This window comes from Cyprinodon tularosa, unplaced genomic scaffold (genome assembly GCF_016077235.1).
Source record: "Cyprinodon tularosa strain WSP-4 unplaced genomic scaffold, ASM1607723v1 ctg167, whole genome shotgun sequence".
NCBI lineage: Eukaryota > Metazoa > Chordata > Actinopteri > Cyprinodontiformes > Cyprinodontidae > Cyprinodon > Cyprinodon tularosa.
The window spans coordinates 1,423,808-1,443,744 of record NW_024038504.1 but is presented as its reverse complement, the minus strand read 5'-3'; the positions used below and the strand labels follow the sequence as shown (position 1 = coordinate 1,443,744).

General features: G+C 38.5%; 1 protein-coding gene across 1 annotated transcript; it reads left to right on the top strand.

The window, feature by feature from the left end:
• The first annotated feature begins 16,523 nt into the window (after window positions 1-16,523).
• On the top strand, window positions 16,524-19,423 carry dmrta2 (DMRT-like family A2). The gene is made up of 2 exons (XM_038281131.1): window positions 16,524-17,314; window positions 17,970-19,423. Exons 1-2 carry the CDS (start codon window positions 16,864-16,866, stop codon window positions 18,860-18,862), a joined length of 1,344 nt encoding a protein of 447 aa, XP_038137059.1. The 5' UTR covers window positions 16,524-16,863; the 3' UTR covers window positions 18,863-19,423.
• Window positions 19,424-19,937: the final 514 nt, after the last annotated feature.

Below are 19,937 nucleotides of genomic sequence, written 5' to 3'. Positions count from 1 at the left end.
GCAAATGATGATGGTGATGCAGTCAGATATGCCCATGAGACATAATGATATTCCTCTCATACCTGACCAAACTTGTCATGAGATATTTTTGCTGGCAGAAGTCATCGGGTTTGTGGTTTATGTTGACATTTATACATCACAAGTTTCTCTTTATTACCACGGCAAAACAAAGCATGACAAAAACATAATAGTAAAGGCTTCTCATGTCTTAAAAATGTTAGTTATTATAGATAATTTTCATCAATGTAGACCCAGATGCAGACCCAGAACAACTAGAGGATTCATACAGTGACTTGCAGCAGTATTGATAGCCTTCTTCTTTTGTTCCATTTTTTCATGAGATCCCAAGCTGTTCCCGAGCCAGAAGGAAAAGGCATCTACCGGTACTCACATAGATATTTAGAGCTATTAAATTGTGGATGTTACAGCCAGAAACCTCAAGACAGGTACAGTATTAGTATGTTATGTGAAAGACTAAAAAACGCACTGCATATGTGTTAAATAGTATAGAATAGTGGATGGTTTCTACTTACAAATAAGTGGAAGATTAAATGCATTCATATTTATCCAACTTTGCTCCGATACTCCTAAGAGTAAACAGTTTATGAGTTAATTACTTCAGCACATAGAGAGGAGTTGCCTGTGATTTATTTGTCTGTGCTTATTTAAGTACAGCTGTCCCTTTGAGGTCTTAGAGGAGAGTATATGTGATCAACCTGCATCATTGAATGAAAAAAGAGAAACGCAGCAGACAGACCATGAAGAAAATTCTACTGTTTAAACTGCAGTTGAGTTAAAAAACCAATATAAATGCGTTGAAGATCTCACAAAGCTCTGATCAATACATCATCCAAAGACTGGAAACAATGTGAAGCAACAACAAACCCTTCATGAAATGGTTAGTTACAGGTTGGACAAGGACGGCATCAAACAGAAAAGCAACCAGAGACCCCATGAAGGAGCTGTGGAGATACACAGCTCAGTGAATGGTGTGCACTCCATAAATGCAATGTGTATGGAGAGGCAGCCAGAGCAGAGCCCAAAAAAGGGCAAAGGTCCTCTGGTCAAATGAGATCAGGATTGATCTATTTCAGCCTACACCAAAAATGCCATGCAAGCAGCAACCTAACACATTTGGACAGACCATCTCCATAGGAACACCATAATAAATACATAACAGCATCGGGGGTAAAATCTGTTAAAAACTGAAAAAGCCAAGAATGAAGGTTTACTTTCCCCCAGAATAATGAAATCTACTGCTACAGTGGACTGGTTTGCAATGCATATTAAGTCTCATAAATGAAGCACCTATGTTCTGCATGAATATGAGATGCGTGGACACAACGTCTGCAGCTTATACTGTGTGGAGCTTTTCCCCTTCTACCTTATATTCTGACTGATTTGAAATGGGTATGTATGACAGAGAGCATTATACACACAGGTACATTAAAATTCAGAATCAAATCCATTTGGTTCTATTTTCATAAGGAGAAAATTCCATTAGGACATAGAGTAGGCCTAAAGAATTGTAGATCTATCATCAGCCAAAGGTGAACCCTTAGAGGGACTGATTCAGCAAGCTCAATATAAAGGAAGTCATTTCATATTTCTCAGACTATCAACATTTTAAAACTGAACATTATTTTCAATTAATTTCAAAATAATGCTCTACTTTTGTTGGGCTTTCACCGTAAATCCCAATAAAATGTGTTAAAGTTTATGTTGTAACCTAAGTCAAACTGCAAGGTACTGTAAATGAATAGATTAGCAAGGTGCTGCATATTTCTTCTGGCCGGGAACATTTCGGATGATTGAGCCAGTATTGCAGTGGGGAAGATGCCTGAGTTCACATACTCACCTTCTTACCTTTGTGACCGAAAAATAGTTTTCATATGCAGTACATCTGAAATTACATTTAAGAAAGAAATGTTTCACATTTGATTATTTCAGGTTCTGATATTTCAATTATAATAGAATGCAAAATGTAATAGAAAGTACACAGCACTAGTCATTATATTTTAGATGATTTGGGTTTAGTTATCACATACATAGTGTTCTTTTAAAGTGTCTCGTTTTGGATGGATGTCTCAATCAGGGTCTGTCTAAGTTGGACAATGTGGAAAAGGGTCAGGAGAAAGCGTGATAATGAGCTCAGTCTGCTGCTTCAGCAGCTAAAGATTCAGGATGGCAACATCAGGTTGCTGTCTCGCCTCTGAGACGACAAAAGAGGAACGCATCCATGATGTTTAACCAGACCCGCCAGGGTCAAGAATGCAGCCCATTGGCAATGAAACAAAATTCCTGAGTGATCTCCCCTTCTTCCTTTTGAAGTGAGACCCTCTGTGATCTCACTGGCCAACCAATCCTTGCATTGCCGGATCCTTCCCTAAATTCTAGACCAGCCTAACCTGGAGGGTCACCCTCTAGTTTACTTTCTCAGAGACGCAGCCCTGCTCAAAGAAACAGAATCTATGCAGCTTAAACTGTTGTGTAGACACAAAAGGAGGGTCTTCTCTGCCGCTCGGTCCCCTTCTCTTCACAGCTCTGTTTGCCAGCGACACAATGGACATGAAGCAACTTTGATTTTTTTTTTTTTTCCTGGAAGGAAAAACAGGACATTTTATTCAGCCATGTCACAAATCTGATTAGGTTTGGCTTTTAAATGGATCTAAATTCCTTAAAAGCTTAAATATGTTAGACTGAATCTTGTTTTCATGTTTCAATAGAAAAGCTTTTTGTGTTAAAAGCCAAATTAATATGATTCAGTACATGAAAAGAGAAAATATAGCATTCTAATTAAATTACATAACATGCAGACGAAAGGCAGCGGTTAAAGAAAGTGACTTATTTTTCTGTTGGTTCTTAGATTAGTGCCATTTTAAGGTAATACTTTCACATAGTAAATTATTAGCTTTAAATACTGAATCAGATTTTCTAAAAGAACAAAGAAAATCCTTGTTCCTTCATTTTAAAAACTTTACTCCTCACTCATGTTTAAAGATCAGAATGTATTGCCTCAATTTTTAAAAATTATTTGGATAGTTTACATCGTTTCTTGTAATGTATACATTTATAATTACATGTTTTTTGTTTTGCTTTATTGGTCCTAATAATCGGTTGTAGTGGCAGCGTGAATATTTCAGAAGTTATTTTATTATTTCTTGTCTTTGCTGGGGAAAACTTTTTTCTTAACTTAATTAAACTTGATTACATTGTATGGTGCAGAAAATAATTCAACATTAATTAATATGAGTCAGTCATTGCTTTACAGGTCAGGTCAGAATTAGATTTATTCATACAACTTCCCTTTTAATGCACAGAGCAACACTTTTTTTCCACGCACACACAAAGAAAAAACATAAAACTGCAAATGTAAAATTTTGAATTTGTACCTTATGGTAATAAAATTGGCAAATATACATAAGATACAGAAAGATTTTACTTCTGACCAAGTAATGTTAACACAACAGACACTTTACCAGTTTAAAGATTCATTTGTTTAAAAAAAATAATAAAAAAAACTACCGTAGTTGAAAAATGCTAAATCTGGTCAACAGTAAGAGTTTTGATTGTTCTAAATCCAAAACCAACAACTATTTTGTTCCCTCTGATTGTTGATAAGAAAATATATTATGGTAGACATGTTATTTCTTTAAGAGAATATAAGTAAAACCAGTTAAATAGTTTTTATCAAAATCGGTCAAGCTTTTTTTTTTTTTTTTTTATAGTTTATATATATTTTATTTTTGTTAATTCCCCTTTTTTTGATGGGTCAGTCTTATTTCCTATTAATAACAAAAATCATAGTTGAGTAAAACTACTTTTTGTTTTAACATTTGCTTGAAAAAGTTGCAGATACATACAAATGTAAATTGAAGATCCATCAGATTCTTTATTTCTGATTTAATTCATTCTTATTTTAAAGATGTTTTCATATGGGCACCTCAACCCTACCTGATATTTATACCAATTTATACAGATTTAACAGAAAATAATTTGCCTTTTTATAAAAAGTCGAATGAAGAAAGTTTTCTTTGTGCAATGATGACTTAAAAAATGTATCATTTTGAGTTTTCTGGTTTTTTGCTTTATTTTTGCATTTAAATTTGCAGCCAACGTCAGTTTTGCATGCTGGCTTATTTAATGACAACCTAGATTCTGAAACAATTTGAGGATTTAAAGTAATCAGGAGATAGGGAAATATAAAACTGCAAATCATCAGCATTTCTATGATTATTAACTCTGCATTTCAAAATAAAGGGATTCATGCAGAGACTGAACTGTGGGAAGCTTCCCTCTGCAGCTCTGGATCCACTGGATGTTATTTGGGCTGAAACATCCAGATATGTCCAGGTTAAATCTAACGTGGCATCCATTCAAATCTATTCTAACATTGCGGTTTCTTACACTGATAAGATACAGAGGAAATAGTTTAAGCCCAATTCACTACTAGGAGCAGTTTTAATTTTTGTAACCACCCCACAGCATCATACAGCCTCCCCCAGAATCAGTAAGCTGTGGGTTATGTATCACATTCTCAAAAATATAATTTACATTATCGAATCCATACAAAAAACAATAGAGAAATAATAAAAGAAAAACTTTACCGCCTGATTTTATGATGTTGTCACTCTTTTAATGTCACTCTGTACGCTTTAAATATTGTTTGATTGAACATCTTAATTTAAACCCAGTCAAAATGTTTAGGAAGAATTAGTTACAAAAAAGTATCCTTAGATTTGCAGTTAATGCATCAAATTTGAACGTATTTTTATGCCTTGTTATAAAAGTTCATTTTATGATGTTTTGCCTTATTATCTGGTGTTAGAATTAAGGGAACACTGACATCTTCTCTCAGTTGTTATTAACCCTTAATAGGGCACTCAGTGAAATACTTTGAAAATCATAACTTCAAGCCAATAGTGTTATTGGAATCCAGGGCAAGACCTTATTACCTTTGTAACATTAAAAAAATATGGATATTTTAATGGCAAAAAATGAATGTCAGTGTAATAACAAGGAACACCAACTTGCCCGAATATATAAAGAAAAATAACAAAAGTGCTTCTTTTGAAAAGAAATTCATGAAAAACACTCTGAGAGTAGAAGAAACATTTCTTTTAGTACAACATAACCTTACGGTATTAATGCTGATAATGGCACTTACATTTTTTACTTTATAAACCTAAATATAAATGTTAACCAGGCTTATTAACCTTTGAACTTTACTTTTCAATTAGCTTTTTTCCCCGACTTAATTTATAGTAGGTAATATATTATTCAAGGGGCGTCTCTAGGTTTAAGAGACAAGGGTGGCTCAGCCCCTAGAAGATATTGCGCGAGCATGGCGCGCGCCGAATTTTTTCAGTGCACCTGCTAAGGCGTTGTCTAAGACAAGGGTGTAACTTTGTGTTGAAAGTTGGTGGGGACGGCTCATAAGGAAAGGGAGCTACCTGCGCGACGCCTTTTTTTTTTGGTGGAAAGGATAAAGCCAAAAAAATGCGAATAACATTTATCAATTTAATGCTTACAGTTGAAAACATAACTGTTACAATATTCACTTATATATTTTGTGCAAAAAATATCACATAAATCTAAACAGACAGTACAAATCAAAGAAATCAAATAAATATATCAATTTTGTAGAACATTTATTGACAGTCAATTTTGGGTCACTTTTTAAAATTAATTTACTTTTAAACCAGGACTCGGACAAGATCTTATGGGGCCTTAAGCAGAATATGATTAAGCAACTCTGTCTTTCTGTCAAGAACATCCACTAGCAGGGTATCCAGGAGGGGATTTACCATTAGGCAATACTAGGCAGTTGCCTAGGGCCCCAAGTTCCTGGGGGCCCCATAAAACTCTGTTTCCATGTATGGTTAATACAACTAATCCTTATTTGTGCACATTAATTATGTTTTTGATAAAAATCCTTTGGCTAAAATGCCATCAGAACGCTGATAAATAGAGAGGAAAAAGGGACAAGAAGAGAGGGACAAAACCTAGAACAAATAATGGATGTCTATTCTATTAACATTTCTCTATCTGTAGAATTGGTCTGTTTTATGGGTTTACTTCTCAGGGGGCCCCCTGCCTGTCTTTGCCTAGGGCCCCAAATTTCCTAAATCCGCCCCTGAGGGTATCACTACTGATTTGATAGAATCTGGGAGAGCGGACTATGTTCAACCATCCATTTTCTTTAACCTTATCCCTCAGTGGAATCAGGAGGTGCTGGTGCATATCTCTAGCCACGTTCTGGGTGAGAGGTGGGATCACCCTGGACAGGTCACCAGTCTGTCGCAGTATGTTCAACCAGCTTAAAAGTAATCGCTAATCAGATTTATTATTTGCACTTTTACTAAGTGAACTTTCTAACTCCCTTAAATCTGAAATTCCAATGCCAAAACTGTTTAAATCTTTTATCTTTGGACCCCCTGCAGAGTGACCTCACACCTGCAAGATCCTATCCTTACCTTCCTGCTAGATTGCAAATAGCAGCTTGCTCATGAGTTGTCAACATAACACGCTAAATCTTAAATGTACGTGTACATATAAAAGAAAAAGGGGCGCAGTGCTTGCTACTGAATGGCAACACTATCAAAGTCAGGAAAAAGTTTTAAGTAAAGCCGGGATTAAAACAGTAGCTACAAGAAGCTTCAAATAAAAAGGTGTTCTTTATGTTCAACCTAAACACCAACTCCGATAGACCATCAGTAGAGCAGGTGTTTAAATTAATCAATCACTGCTGCGAAAGCTTATAGCAGTGAAAGCTAATATACCACAGCCATCACTTAATAAACGCAAAATAAACAACCCTCTAAAAACGGAAAACTGTAATGGACTGAAAGTCCTGTTTTTTATGTGGGAAATTATTTGCGTGTGTTTTAGTATAATTCTGATATATTGGCGCTGTTGTCTGTTTCTATGGTAATGATACTGAATGTAGTGTAGCTTAGAGACCTGCATGGGTCGAGTTTTACCAACCCGCACCCGCCCGAACCCGTTAGGATGACTACCGAACCCGACCCGTCACCCGCGGATATCTTCAATTCAAATGTTATGGGGAGAGGGCGGAGGGGGGTGATGGGGAGAAAGCGAGAGGCAACAGATTCTTTTTTCTGAGTTTTTTTGTCGGGGTTTGTGGACGGTGAGCAGCGGGGAGAACTTTTTTTATTTTCTTTCTGAGGAGCGGCATGAATGGGGTTTTAATCAGATATACACAGCACCGAAAGCAAAATACGTGTACAAAATATTGGTGGGGACATGTCCACACCAGTCCTTAAGGAAGTTACGCCTATGATTGTTCAGATTAACTTGTCTTCTTTATGGCTTTTATTCGGTGCTTTACTGCATTTGTTTTGGGAAAATATGAGGAAAAAATAAATACAGAAAAAAAATATATTTTTTTTAAAATCGCAAAATAATTATAGGGTGGCTAATGCCAAAGAAAGGGTGACTGAAGCCACCCTTAAATAGGTCTAACGACGCTTATGATTCAAGGGCTAATCTAATTGATCAAATGCCAAAGTTAGATGCACAGCCATGTAGCAGTATCTTTGCTGAATGGCTGGATGTAGATCTTGTGCTTCTATTCTTCTATGCAAGTGATCAAAAATGGTATCTTGCCCCATAAAGGGTTAACGTGCTAACGGGGACCGGAGTTATTAATTACGAGTTTAATAATGACGTCTAAATTATTGTTCTGTCACCTTTAATCTTCCAGAGCTGCTTCCCTTTATGTTCCGTTTATTTATAACCATATTCGGGTCCGTCTCTTATTTCACACCACAGAGGCCCCTAGAATAAAAAGGTGGTCGCCTATTCGGCTTATCAGCGGCTTAGGATAAAGCAATAAATGGGCCTGCGGGGTCCCGAATGGGTGCAGCGGCGTGAAGGGGAGTGATTACAGCTTCATATTAATTGTGTTGTTTTTTTTTCCTCCTTCTCTACTGACACACACTAACACACACGCACACAGACTGGTGTCATCTAGGAAGGCCCCGTCTTTGTGCTGAACACTTCAAGTTTCAAAAACAAGGCCAATTGAAGCGGCGCAGCTCAAAGCCGCCGCCATTGTCGGTGAACACATTGAGTTTTGATTGGGGACAATGGTGTTTCTCAAATTTCGAGCAAAGAGAAAGCCATACTCCATCTGTGATCTCAATGAGCGCCTATTCATGGGCTTCCTTCTTTTCTGCGCCATTCGGCAGTGGAGAAAAGGAGGCAGATGTGGAGGGATAGAGCAAGGGAGAGCGCATTTTAATTGGCTGCAGTGTGTGCAGCCCCCCCCCTCCCCCCCCCCCAACACACACACATACACACACACACACGTTGGAGGTATATGCCGCTATAGTCTGTGCAGAATAGAGAGCGAGGCTGCCCAATAATCTCGCCGTGTTGATGAATACTTGTAGCCCATTCATTAAACAAAGATAATCCCTGCCAACCTATCTCGGGGGCAAAAAACGTATTTTGTGTTTGTGTGTGAGCAGAGAGAGAGAAAGAGAGAAAGGGAGGGGGGTCTGATTGCAAGCCAACAGCTTTGGCAGAGAGACCCTTCAAATCTTTGAAATATTCATACGCCACTCAGGGGTTATCCCCCATTTATAAATAAGTGTTATTCTAGCTTCTGAGGAGCGATGCTTCAGGGACCTCTTCAGTTTAAGTGCCTCCTCATCTCATGGCCTACACAGCCCAGCAGTCACGGCATTTAACCACCATAGACATGCGAAACCATTGCAGACGTTTGCTTAACGTCAGGAAAAATGGCTTTGAGTTCATTTGAGTACATCATGATGCTTGTTTAGAGGATTGTGTTATTAATTTGTTGAAATAACAGTTCAGACCAAGGTTGACATCAAGATGGAAAGACCAAGGTGGCTTATAGCCCCAGAGCCTGTTGGAAGCTTTGCTGCTATCCAAGCTGAGATGTCATCAAAGTGTTTGGTATTAAACCCCTTCCACAATTTAGGGGAATAGATCCACATGATCACAAAGTTTTTGTTTTTTTGTTATAGGGAACTAAGGAAGTCATCTCCCAAAAGATACTAACACATTTTAATGAAAGCATCTACTTCAAAAATCTTCAATAAAAAAGGTAAATGTAGTACTTTTCTCAGTAGACAGTGAACAAATCATTATCAACATTGAAGCCATAGAACACTACATGATCTCTGACTATTCAAAATACTTTCACTGGTGATGATTTATCTTTGAGGAAGAGCTGGAAATCTTTGATGTCTGAGGGTATCCTTACCATCACTCTATTCCTTGGCATCCTCCACAGCCGATTAAATCCACTATATCACAGCAAGGGCAGCTGCTATCTTAATAATCAGGTAACAGATCTTTACTGGTGACTCAGTGGGTTGTATTTGCTAACCGTTACATTGGACCAGTCAAAGGCTGGACCCTGTCTCAATTAAAACTTTGCAAAGGAACCTTAAGGGACCTTTATTCTATTTAATTTCATCTTTGTCCTTTTTTTACCTTGTTAATTCTTTCTATTATCTCTAGTAGACTATTGTGCAAGTATTCCTTTGCAGGTGCGAGAAACTAAATGTTTTTCATGTGTATAACTCAAGGTTGCTGTCTGCATGAAGAAATGTCTGTGCATCACATCGTGAGGAAGAGAGGTGAGTAGAGGATGTGTATTATCAGGGAATCAGAGGAAAGTCTTGTTACAAAGAGAGAAAGGATTTAGACAAGGTTACAGAGAGGGAGGAGGTGCAGGTGCCAGCTATCCAATCCTATGCTTCCAGACTGTGACCAGATAATAAACCTATCCTACCAAAGAACTTATACTAATGCGCAGCTATATTGATCCATGGTTAATCATATGTCTCAACAGGAGGGATGGTATTATAGATACACTTAATTCTTATTTAAAAAAAATGTTACTTATTAAAACTTTTTTTTTTTTGTTGAAGGCAACTTTTTCAAGTAATTCATATGGATTTTATAGAATTAAATATATGCATTTTCACTATTTACAGCTAAGCACTTCAGGTGCTATATATATATATATATATATATATATATATATACATATATATGTATATATACACTATATTGCCAAAAGTATTTGCTCACCCATCCAAATTATTGGAATCAGGTGTTCCAATCACTTCCATGGCCACAGGTGTATAAATTCAAGCACCTAGGCATGCAGACTGTTTTTACAAACATTTGTGAAAGAATGGGTCGCTCTCAGGAGCTCAGTGAATTCCAGCGTGGAACTGTGATAGGATGCCACCTGTGCAACAAATCCAGTCGTGAAATTTCCTCGCTCCTAAATATTCCACAGTCAACTGTCAGCTGTATTATAAGAAAATGGAAGTGTTTGGGAACGACAGCAACTCAGCCACGAAGTGGTAGGCCACGTAAACTGACGGAGCGGGGTCAGCGGATGCTGACGCGCATAGTGCGAAGAGGTCGCCAACTTTCTGCAGAGTCAATCACTACAGACCTCCAAACTTCATGTGGCCTTCAGATTAGCTCAAGAACAGTGCGCAGAGAGCTTCATGGAATGGGTTTCCATGGTCGAGCAGCTGCATCCAAGCCATACATCACCAAGTGCAATGCAAAGCGTCGGATGCGGTGGTGTAAAGCACGCCGCCACTGGACTCTAGAGCAGTGGAGACGCGTTCTCTGGAGTGACGAATCGCGCTTCTCCATCTGGCAATCTGATGGACGGGTCTGGGTTTGGCGGTTGCCAGGAGAACGGTACTTGTCTGACTGCATTGTGCCAAGTGTAAAGTTTGGTGGAGGGGGGATTATGGTGTGAGGTTGTTTTTCAGGAGCTGGGCTTGGCCCCTTAGTTCCAGTGAAAGGAACTCTGAATGCTTCAGCATACCAAGACATTTTGGACAATTCCATGCTCCCAACTTTGTGGGAACAGTTTGGAGCTGGCCCCTTCCTCTTCCAACATGACTGTGCACCAGTGCACAAAGCAAGGTCCATAAAGACATGGATGACAGAGTCTGGTGTGGATGAACTTGACTGGCCTGCACAGAGTCCTGACCTCAACCCGATAGAACACCTTTGGGATGAATTAGAGCGGAGACTGAGAGCCAGGCCTTCTCGTCCAACATCAGTGTGCGACCTCACAAATGCGCTTCTGGAAGAATGGTCAAAAATTCCCATAAACACACTCCTAAACCTTGTGGACAGCCTTCCCAGAAGAGTTGAAGCTGTTCTAGCTGCAAAGGGTGGACCGACGTCATATTGAACCCTATGGATTAGGAACGGGATGTCACTTAAGCTCATATGTGAGTCAAGGCAGGTGAGCAAATACTTTTGGCAATATAGTGTACATATATACATATACATGTATATACAAGTATACATATATATATATATATATATATATATATATATATATATATATATATATATATATATATATATATATATATATATATATATATAAATTGATTAAATAAATGTATTGAAGAAACTGGGAAATCTATTTGTTCAGATTTATTTATCACATTGTAAAATGTGGGTGTTTAAACCTAACATGAATTTATTGGATTAGAACATGGGTTATACTTTGTTTCTAACACCCAGATATTTTGATTTAATCTTAGTTCAATTAGTTGAAATTGTTTATTCTATTGTTCTTGAGACTTAAAACTTTGAGAGTTTATGTTATTTTGTTTTCATAGAATTATTATTTTGAAATATCCCTGCGTACTGAAAGTACTCTGGCATAGAAATACAAGTACAAGACAGCCTGAGTTGCCCATTCTACAGTATAATCTATTGTGAATGCAGAAAATTCAGAAAACAATATCAGGAAAAGAAGCAGAAATACCATTTCAATGTAACAATAACCTCTATCTATGGAAATTCATCTTTCATATGTAAAATGGATATCTGCATTTTTAAAAAAAATTTAAAAACAAACCACTGGACTTTGTTTTCCAAGTTTGAAGATGTTACGCTTCCCGTCCAGAAAAATTTCACAATTCAAAAAGTCTGGAGTAGCGTGGAGCTCCAGGCTTTTATAGACTAGCCCCTTTGTAATGGGGAGTCGTTAAGGTTGTCGCTGGCCTGCAAATAACCCGAAACTGGCCCATGCCTCTTTAGTGGAACCTGGAGCTCCATGCTACTCCAGTCATTTTGAATTGAGAAAGCTTTCTGGATGGAAAGCGAAACATCTTCAAACTTGGAAAACAAAGTCCAGATGGGTTTTATTTTTATTTTTTTAGAATAACTATGACCTGGATGACTGCGAATCTTCACCAGAAGTCTGCATTATTTAGAAGCAGGCCTATAATATTTATAATTTATATGTAATATATATTTGTATAATCACTTATGCGTTTTTTGGGCATGGAATATTATGATAAAAAACTTTCAGGTGCATGCTAAATGTGCATGCATCGTCTGCTAATATCTGGGGCTGAGGTGCCCCCCTCCCTTTCATTTTTTAGTTGCACCCCTGTTGGCAAATGATTGCCTTTAATTAACGCCAGGCTACAAATTACTCAACCATACTTCTCAAGCTTTAGAAACGATGAACAAATTAACACATTCATTAATAATTTTTTGCAAATCACCGCAGAAAGCTTCTTCAGGCTATAAAACTTTGGATGAAATGGAAATAAATAGTTTGATTCATTAAGAGGAACATTTTTGCTCCATTATGGATGGATAGTATAGGGCTATGCTTATTACTTTATAAAGATAACAGGAACGTCTGTTCTTTTATGTTTTGTGAGGTTGTATTTAGCAGCCACAGCTGTGAAGCTCTGCCTGCCTTATTTAGAGGAATCCATTTATCCTGATCCATTTCTCTGGCCCTGGAGCTGGTGGGAAGTGGCAGGTTAACAGCCTCTTGTTTCTACACTCGGTGTGCCCGTCAAGCGTGTAAATACTTCAGCTAACCCCCTCCTCCCTGTCTCCACAGGCCCTTGTCTAACTGCTACTCTAACCTCTGCCTCCGCGGGACAGAGAGCGCTGCAGCGGCGGGGCGATTGGGAGGGGATCCGGGCCCCGCCGGGCTGCGGGCGGGGCAGCGGCGGTGGGAGAGGCCGCTAAAGGAGAAGGAAAAAGGCCCCACCGGGGTGCAGGGGTAGCGGAAACATGCTGCTACATATGTTGGGTCAAGCATGGCCTTTGTTGTGATCCTGAAGGGTGTTAAAACTCCACTCATCTGTGCAGCCCTCCTGAAAGAAATGAAAGCATCGCGTGGTTTTTTAGATGCATATGGGCTTAATGAAGTGGGTAAAAGAATGTTGGATTTTCAAAGTGCTCACAGTCACTTTTAATTGCATTGGGGAGGGGGGTTCACTATTTTTAATTGGACCACGACTAATCTTTATCGCATAAAGCATATTTCACATACATTACATTTCCATTGGTCCACATTAAAGCTGAATTAACTATTAAATTATCTGGGGGGCATGATGTTCCACTTGTTTATGTGGTTTAAGCTCTTTTTAATGCTTCAGCACAAAAACATGATTCTTTCTAAAACATCTAAATCAAAATAGCAAAGCAATAAATTAGTCATTATTGCCTAAAAAGTTTTAACTAGCACACACATTTGCACAAATAGAATATTTTGAGCATCTAAACCATGCGGTGGCTCCCTGCTCAGGGCGGCATGGTCTTTGGGGTCCTCCAGTCAATTGTTCTATTACTTATGTCTAACCAATGTCTAACACCATGTAAGCACAGAGAGAAAATCTGAATATGTCAGCAGCTTGTTTAAATTGCTATCAGATTTGCAACATTGGAGACTTAAGTAAAGATATTTTTTTCTTCTGTATTGTATAAATTTTCATCATCCATGGCTTCTGGAACTCAATCCACTGAAAACGGTATAAATAGACCACAGTAGAAGATTTAGAAATCTCGTTATTCCACACAGATATGGACCTACTAACATTTTTGCTCTTATTATAGTTAGTTAAAACTTTCAGATTTGTGTTGGATAAAAAATAAATAAATGAATAAAACAATAGAAACGATTAAAGCAACCATAACTGTGCAACCCTTGTTTGGTTAGATGCAACATTTTCGTTTTGTTTGTTGTGTTTAGGCGATTGGTTCGATCTGTGTGGACAGGATGGTGATAAATCAATATAATTTAATTAGATTCTAATTTACGATATATATATATATATATATATATATATATATATATATATATATATATATATATATATATATATATATATATATATATATATATATATATATACTATTTTTAACTGTGTTGACTGGCCTGAGAGAAAAATACAATTTTTTTGCAAACAGTGAATCTGCTCATTCACTGTTGCAAAGCTGTATGGATCGAAATTTCGTTCTGTATACCCTCTGTGCATACAAAATGACAATAAAGTTTGTCTAAGTCTAAAAAAAATATCTTAAATTAGGCGTATTTACCCTTAATTTGAGTAGGAAAATAAGATGATTTGCCAATGAAATGAGCATTTTTACTCTCAAAATAAGATAATTAGATTGTATGCACTTGAAATAGGAAAATGTAATTGCTTTTTTCATATTTTAAATGTAAATTGTCTTGTTCCATTGGCAAAGTGTCTCACTTACCTCCTAGAATCGAGACAAACTCCACCTATTTTAAGAAAAAATGCCTTATTTAGATTTTTAAAATTTGCATTAATGTATCATTTTACAGAAAAACATCTAAACCACTACCTGAAAAAAAAAACGTGAAAGTTTCATCCTGAAATGAGACTTATCCATAATCAAAGTGTGAACCCCTTCAGATTTAGTGGCACGCTTGTTTTCTTCCTCTTTCATATATTGTTTATCAGCGATGAAATGCGCCCTGAGACGAAGACACTCTTTTTCTTTTGTCTCAATCTAACACTTAGACCAATCCGGTTTTTTTCTTCTTCTTCTTTTTTTTTTGTTTCTATTCCTGAGTTGAGCATCTATTAGGTTTCCAATAAAAGCCGGGCCTTCTCTGCAATTTCCATGCAAACGAGATCAACGCCCATGCAGATAATTACTTTGAATGTCAAAAAGATGTAGTTTTAATATCGTCTCTATTAGCCCGTTGGCAAGGTAATTAAGGTGCAGATGACAGCGGCGAGGGAAACAGATGGCATTTGCTTACAGTGATTCAGAAAGTAAACAATGAGCCTGGGGGGGGAGAGAGGCAGGGCTGCTGCAGAGCGCGCTCATTGCTGCAGCAGCAGCCATTTATCTCGGCTTCAAGGCGTTGATCACCAAGGCTGTTGTCATCCTCAGAGGCATTGACAATTGTTGATTAGAGAAAACACCTAGACGTTTATTTTTAATTTAGAGACGCCCAACAGCAGCAGGAGATAGTGTGGTTCCTGATCGAGCAGGTAAAGGAGCAGGTGTTGCTCTTTGGCAGCTCAGATCAGTGCGCACTGCTTCCATCACCGCTTTATCACTATGGAGCCCATAATAAAATGTTCTTTTCCCCAAACATAATAATAATTAAAATAATATACAGGAAAAATAAATGAAATAAACATAAACTAAATACTGCCTTAAAATATATAAATATAAAAAACACAATTCGGTGCAACTTCAAATAAATTTAAAATCATCTCGCTTAACAGTCAGTCATTTTTAGATTTCATCCGACTGAACGAATGTGTTTCATTTGCTGCAGACGGCATTATTTGTTCTAAGCGCTAAATAATTAAATCTAATTAGCCTTTTCTTGATTTAATTTTTTTAAATATATTTTATTTACCGTTTATAAATATTCAAAATATAGCCTAATTCTTGCAGAATAAAATGAGGAAACAAAGGAAAATAAGACACAAAACGCTTGTCCAGCATGGGTTTTTATTAAATAATAGAAATAGCAGAGTTGTCCTCATTTATTTATATTGCACATAAAAAAGATAGATTTATTCAGGTTAAATAAAGTCGTAAAAAGAAAAATATGAAAACGAAATTTAATATTTTATCACTTCTTTCTCTTTAATTTAATTTGGTTAAAGCGCTCCGGGTAAACAATCATGCAACATTGTCTCATGCCGTAAATAATTGGGAGCAAATAAGTAGTTTGTCACTCAGATAGTAAATCTGACCTCTTCTCATAACAACAAAGTAACTTATACTTACCTTACTGCAGGCGCGCTTGAAAACATTTTTTTTTATTGGCTACTCCATAATTTATATATAAAAAAAAAAAACAACAAAAACAGTAGCATATATATGAAATATACTTTTAGTTATTTGTGAAATCTCAATTATTAGATTAGATAAAATATCTTTTTAGGGGGCCATTTGATGCCATAATGCTGATTCAACTGAAGTAGCCTAATAACACACCTGCTGTTTAAAATATATTGAATAAAAATTTGGAAGCATCGATTTGAGCTTCCTGGGAACTCCCATCAGATTCTTAACACTTCTTATTTGGAAAAAAAAAACAACTCAGGTGGACACAGTTGAAAAAAAAAGAAAGAAAGACACAAACCAATCAGATCGCTCCTTCTCCCTTTGGCCAATGACAGACGCCACATTGTTGTCAAATTTGTCTAATGAAAACGTAGGAGCAACAATAGAGAGAGGAGAGAGGGATCTGTATCCACTGACGATCTCAGGAGGAAGATAGTGTCTCAGGCAGCGGCTGCTGGACACTTTTGAACTTATAATCAAAGAGGACTGATCTCTTCTCTCTGTTTTTGGATTTAAACTCGCCCGATCATTTCTGGATAGCTTCTTCCAGAGTTACTTTTCAAGTGTGCTAGTAGAAATCGTTGGTTTTACTTGTTGCGCAGAGATGTTGCAGGTGATGTAATCAGTTTAGGGTGAGTTGAACTAAAACATATCATTCATCCAACGTCGCTTACCGAGTTGGTTCCTTTTTTGGATCACTGACGAATACACAGCATGGACCTGAGACCGGAGCTCCCGACAGCATCCTCCGCTTCACAGGTTCACCAGGCGGCCGCAGCTGCAGCCTCCATCCCGGTGTCCATGGCCAGCAACCTGCTGCGCGGTCCTCCTCTTCTACTGCGCGCCGCGGACAAGTATCCGCGCACCCCAAAGTGCGCCCGCTGCAGGAACCACGGCGTGGTCTCTGCGCTCAAAGGCCACAAGCGCTACTGCCGCTGGAAGGACTGCATGTGCGCCAAGTGTACGCTGATTGCGGAGAGGCAGCGGGTGATGGCTGCGCAGGTGGCGCTGCGGCGGCAGCAGGCGCAGGAGGAGAACGAAGCCAGAGAGCTGCAGCTGCTCTACGGCACCGCGGAGGGCCTGGCCCTGGCCGCCGCTAACGGCATCATCCCTCCGCGGCCCAATTATGAGGTGTTCGGCTCTGTCAACAGCGAAAGCAACTCCGGTGAGTCAAGAGAAATGTGTTGAGTGTGAGCAGGTGGATTCATTGAATATTCTGGAAACATGCCTTGATAAGTTAAAGGTATATTTCTGTAAACATTAAACCACATTAAAATGGGACCTATTCGTTTAAAATAACAAGATTTCCTGTTTCTAATTCAGCTCTGAAATGATCGAATCCTCAGTACGTTTCTTAGCTGTAAACAAACAATTTTAACAACAAAACATTTGTGTAGAAAAGTTTGCTGGGGCCTGCTACCTAATTCTCTTTTTTGTTTTCCCAAGATGGTTAATTTAATATTCCTTTGGGGAACATTGAAGTAATTTCAAAATGAACTGAAATGAATTTTAGTTGAAATTAAATAAATTTAAATTATGAAATATTGCACAAAACGCGCGAGGCGGAATGGAGGCATAATCAAACATTTCATTGGGAACGAAACGACCAAAAAGGTAAAGTTAGAAAAGGAACATGTGTCCTGATGGTTCCAAGTCAGCAGAATAATTCTTCATCTTTTCACTGATCACTCTCAGCAGGTGTTGCTATTTGAATCCACCTTCCTGCATCAGAGCAGTTTGTCTCCAACTTTTCCAAAGGGGAAATCATTTGATTTATTCTTACCCTTTATTAATCTGAAATCCATTGCTTGTGTCTGCAGAGTCTAGTATCCAGAAGTATGAGCTGTTTCCAAAGACCCCGCTGTCCAGGTCAACCACCCCTCAGAAGTCTGTTGGGAAACCTGCGTCCACAGAGAGCGACTCTGCACCGGGCATGTCTTCTCCAGACGGCCGCCACGGAGCGGGCTCAGGCTCAGAGAACGGAGACAGTGAGTCTTTCATCAACTCACCAGTGGCCAAGCCATTAAAGGACGGAGAGGAAACTCCTGGCTCCGTCAGCTCCCTCGGCTCGGACTCCGGTTCAGAGACGGACAAAGACGAGCAGGATCCCTCCCCGTCCTCCGCGGCATCCCGCCAGATGAACGCCATCGACATCCTGACGCGGGTGTTCCCCAGCCACAAGCGCAGCGTCTTAGAGCTGGTCCTGCAGGGCTGCGGCAAAGATGTGGTTCAGGCCATCGAGCAGATCCTCAACAACAGCGGCGCACATGCCCCCAGCAAGGCCGGACCGGAGGAGACGTGGACGGCGGAGAGGATGCTTCAGAGCGCGCAGCAGCCTCCCGCTGCTACATCTGCGGCCGCAGCCACAGCGACGAGGCCGATGCTGCCCGGAGCCATGACGCTGAGTAACCGCTCTGCGTTTTCTCCGCTCCAACCCAACGCCCCGCACTTCGGCGCAGATCCTGGTACCTACCCACTGGGTACTCACCTGGGACTGAACCCGCTGCGGTTGGCCTACTCTGCGCACAGCCGGGGACTGGCTTTCATGACGCCCTACTCCACCACCGGGCTCATGCCCACATTGGGCTTCAGACCCCCTATGGACTATGCTTTTAGCGACCTGATAAGGGAGAGGACAATAATGCACAAGGAGCAAGGCTATGCCGGCGGCCTTTACGGGCCTTTAGTGAACAACACGCCGGACAAACAGTGAGACTAGACTGAAAAAACAACAACAAAACACTTCATTGTATTGTAAAAAAATTGTGATGTGTTCTGGCTGCTCTCTGTGTGTATCAGGCATAATTGTTCTGGGGGGAAAACTAAACCTAATTATGTGTAAGTTTAAAACCTATTTTATATGTTAGATTGCAGAAATTTGGACACTTTCCCCCATTTGTCACTTTCATGAAATTATTACTAACAATCTCCAAGTTCCATTGAGCTTGGAGAAACTCAGACTTTTAAAGGCAGGTTTTATGTGAAAATATAATGAGATCAATATTTATCATTGGCTTTGAATTTTCTTTTACAGTCAACTGCCACAACAAATTGGATAATGAACCAGTATTGTGTGCAGGTGCAGGCCCTTTTCCCTTGTTTTTTTTTTGTGTATAATTTTAAAAATCTCTCCGTTTGCTTGTATTATATAACCAAATGCATTTGACATGGAATTTAGTTTTGATTTCTTATCTATGCGTTAATCAGACCCACTTCAAATGTTAAAATATGTTCTGTCAAATAAACATACTGAAAATAAATGTTATTTTAAAAATGTGTGTAAGTTGACTATTACTGTTTCTTCTCTTCTATTCTTTTCCTTTTTTTTTTTTTTTTTTTTTTACAATGCTGTCCAAATTGGACTATATTTTCAAAAGACCCCCTCCAAAAATCAGATGCCCACCTCAAACTTTCATCCCGTGGTTTATCAAGTAAAACATGAGATGACAAAACTAGCAAAAAAAAAAAAAGAAAAAGAAAAGAAAAAAACACAAATTAAAGTCTGCTTATTTCATTTTTAAACAGAACTGAATAAATATTACATATGCATATCTTTTGTTGTGAATACTATGTGGTCTTGGGACCTGATTTTACGCATAAATGTTGTGTTAGTATGAGAAGTGGTGATAAGAATAATAATTGACTTATAATAATGCTATTACTTTTATTTTAAATTTGCAGTATGCAAACAACAACTTTCTCTGATTCAAATATTGAGTTTCTGTAATTATTCTCTCAACTTAATTGATCCGACTCATTGAAAACGGATTAAAAAAATGAAATCATTG

Excerpts from the sequence above, each read along its gene's own strand:
- dmrta2 (XM_038281131.1), top strand. The coding sequence starts at position 16,864 with ATGGACCTGAGACCGGAGCTCCCGACAGCATCCTCCGCTTCACAGGTT. Across the intron at positions 17,315-17,969 it reads CAACAGCGAAAGCAACTCCG|AGTCTAGTATCCAGAAGTAT; the intron begins GTGAGTCAAGAG and ends TTGTGTCTGCAG.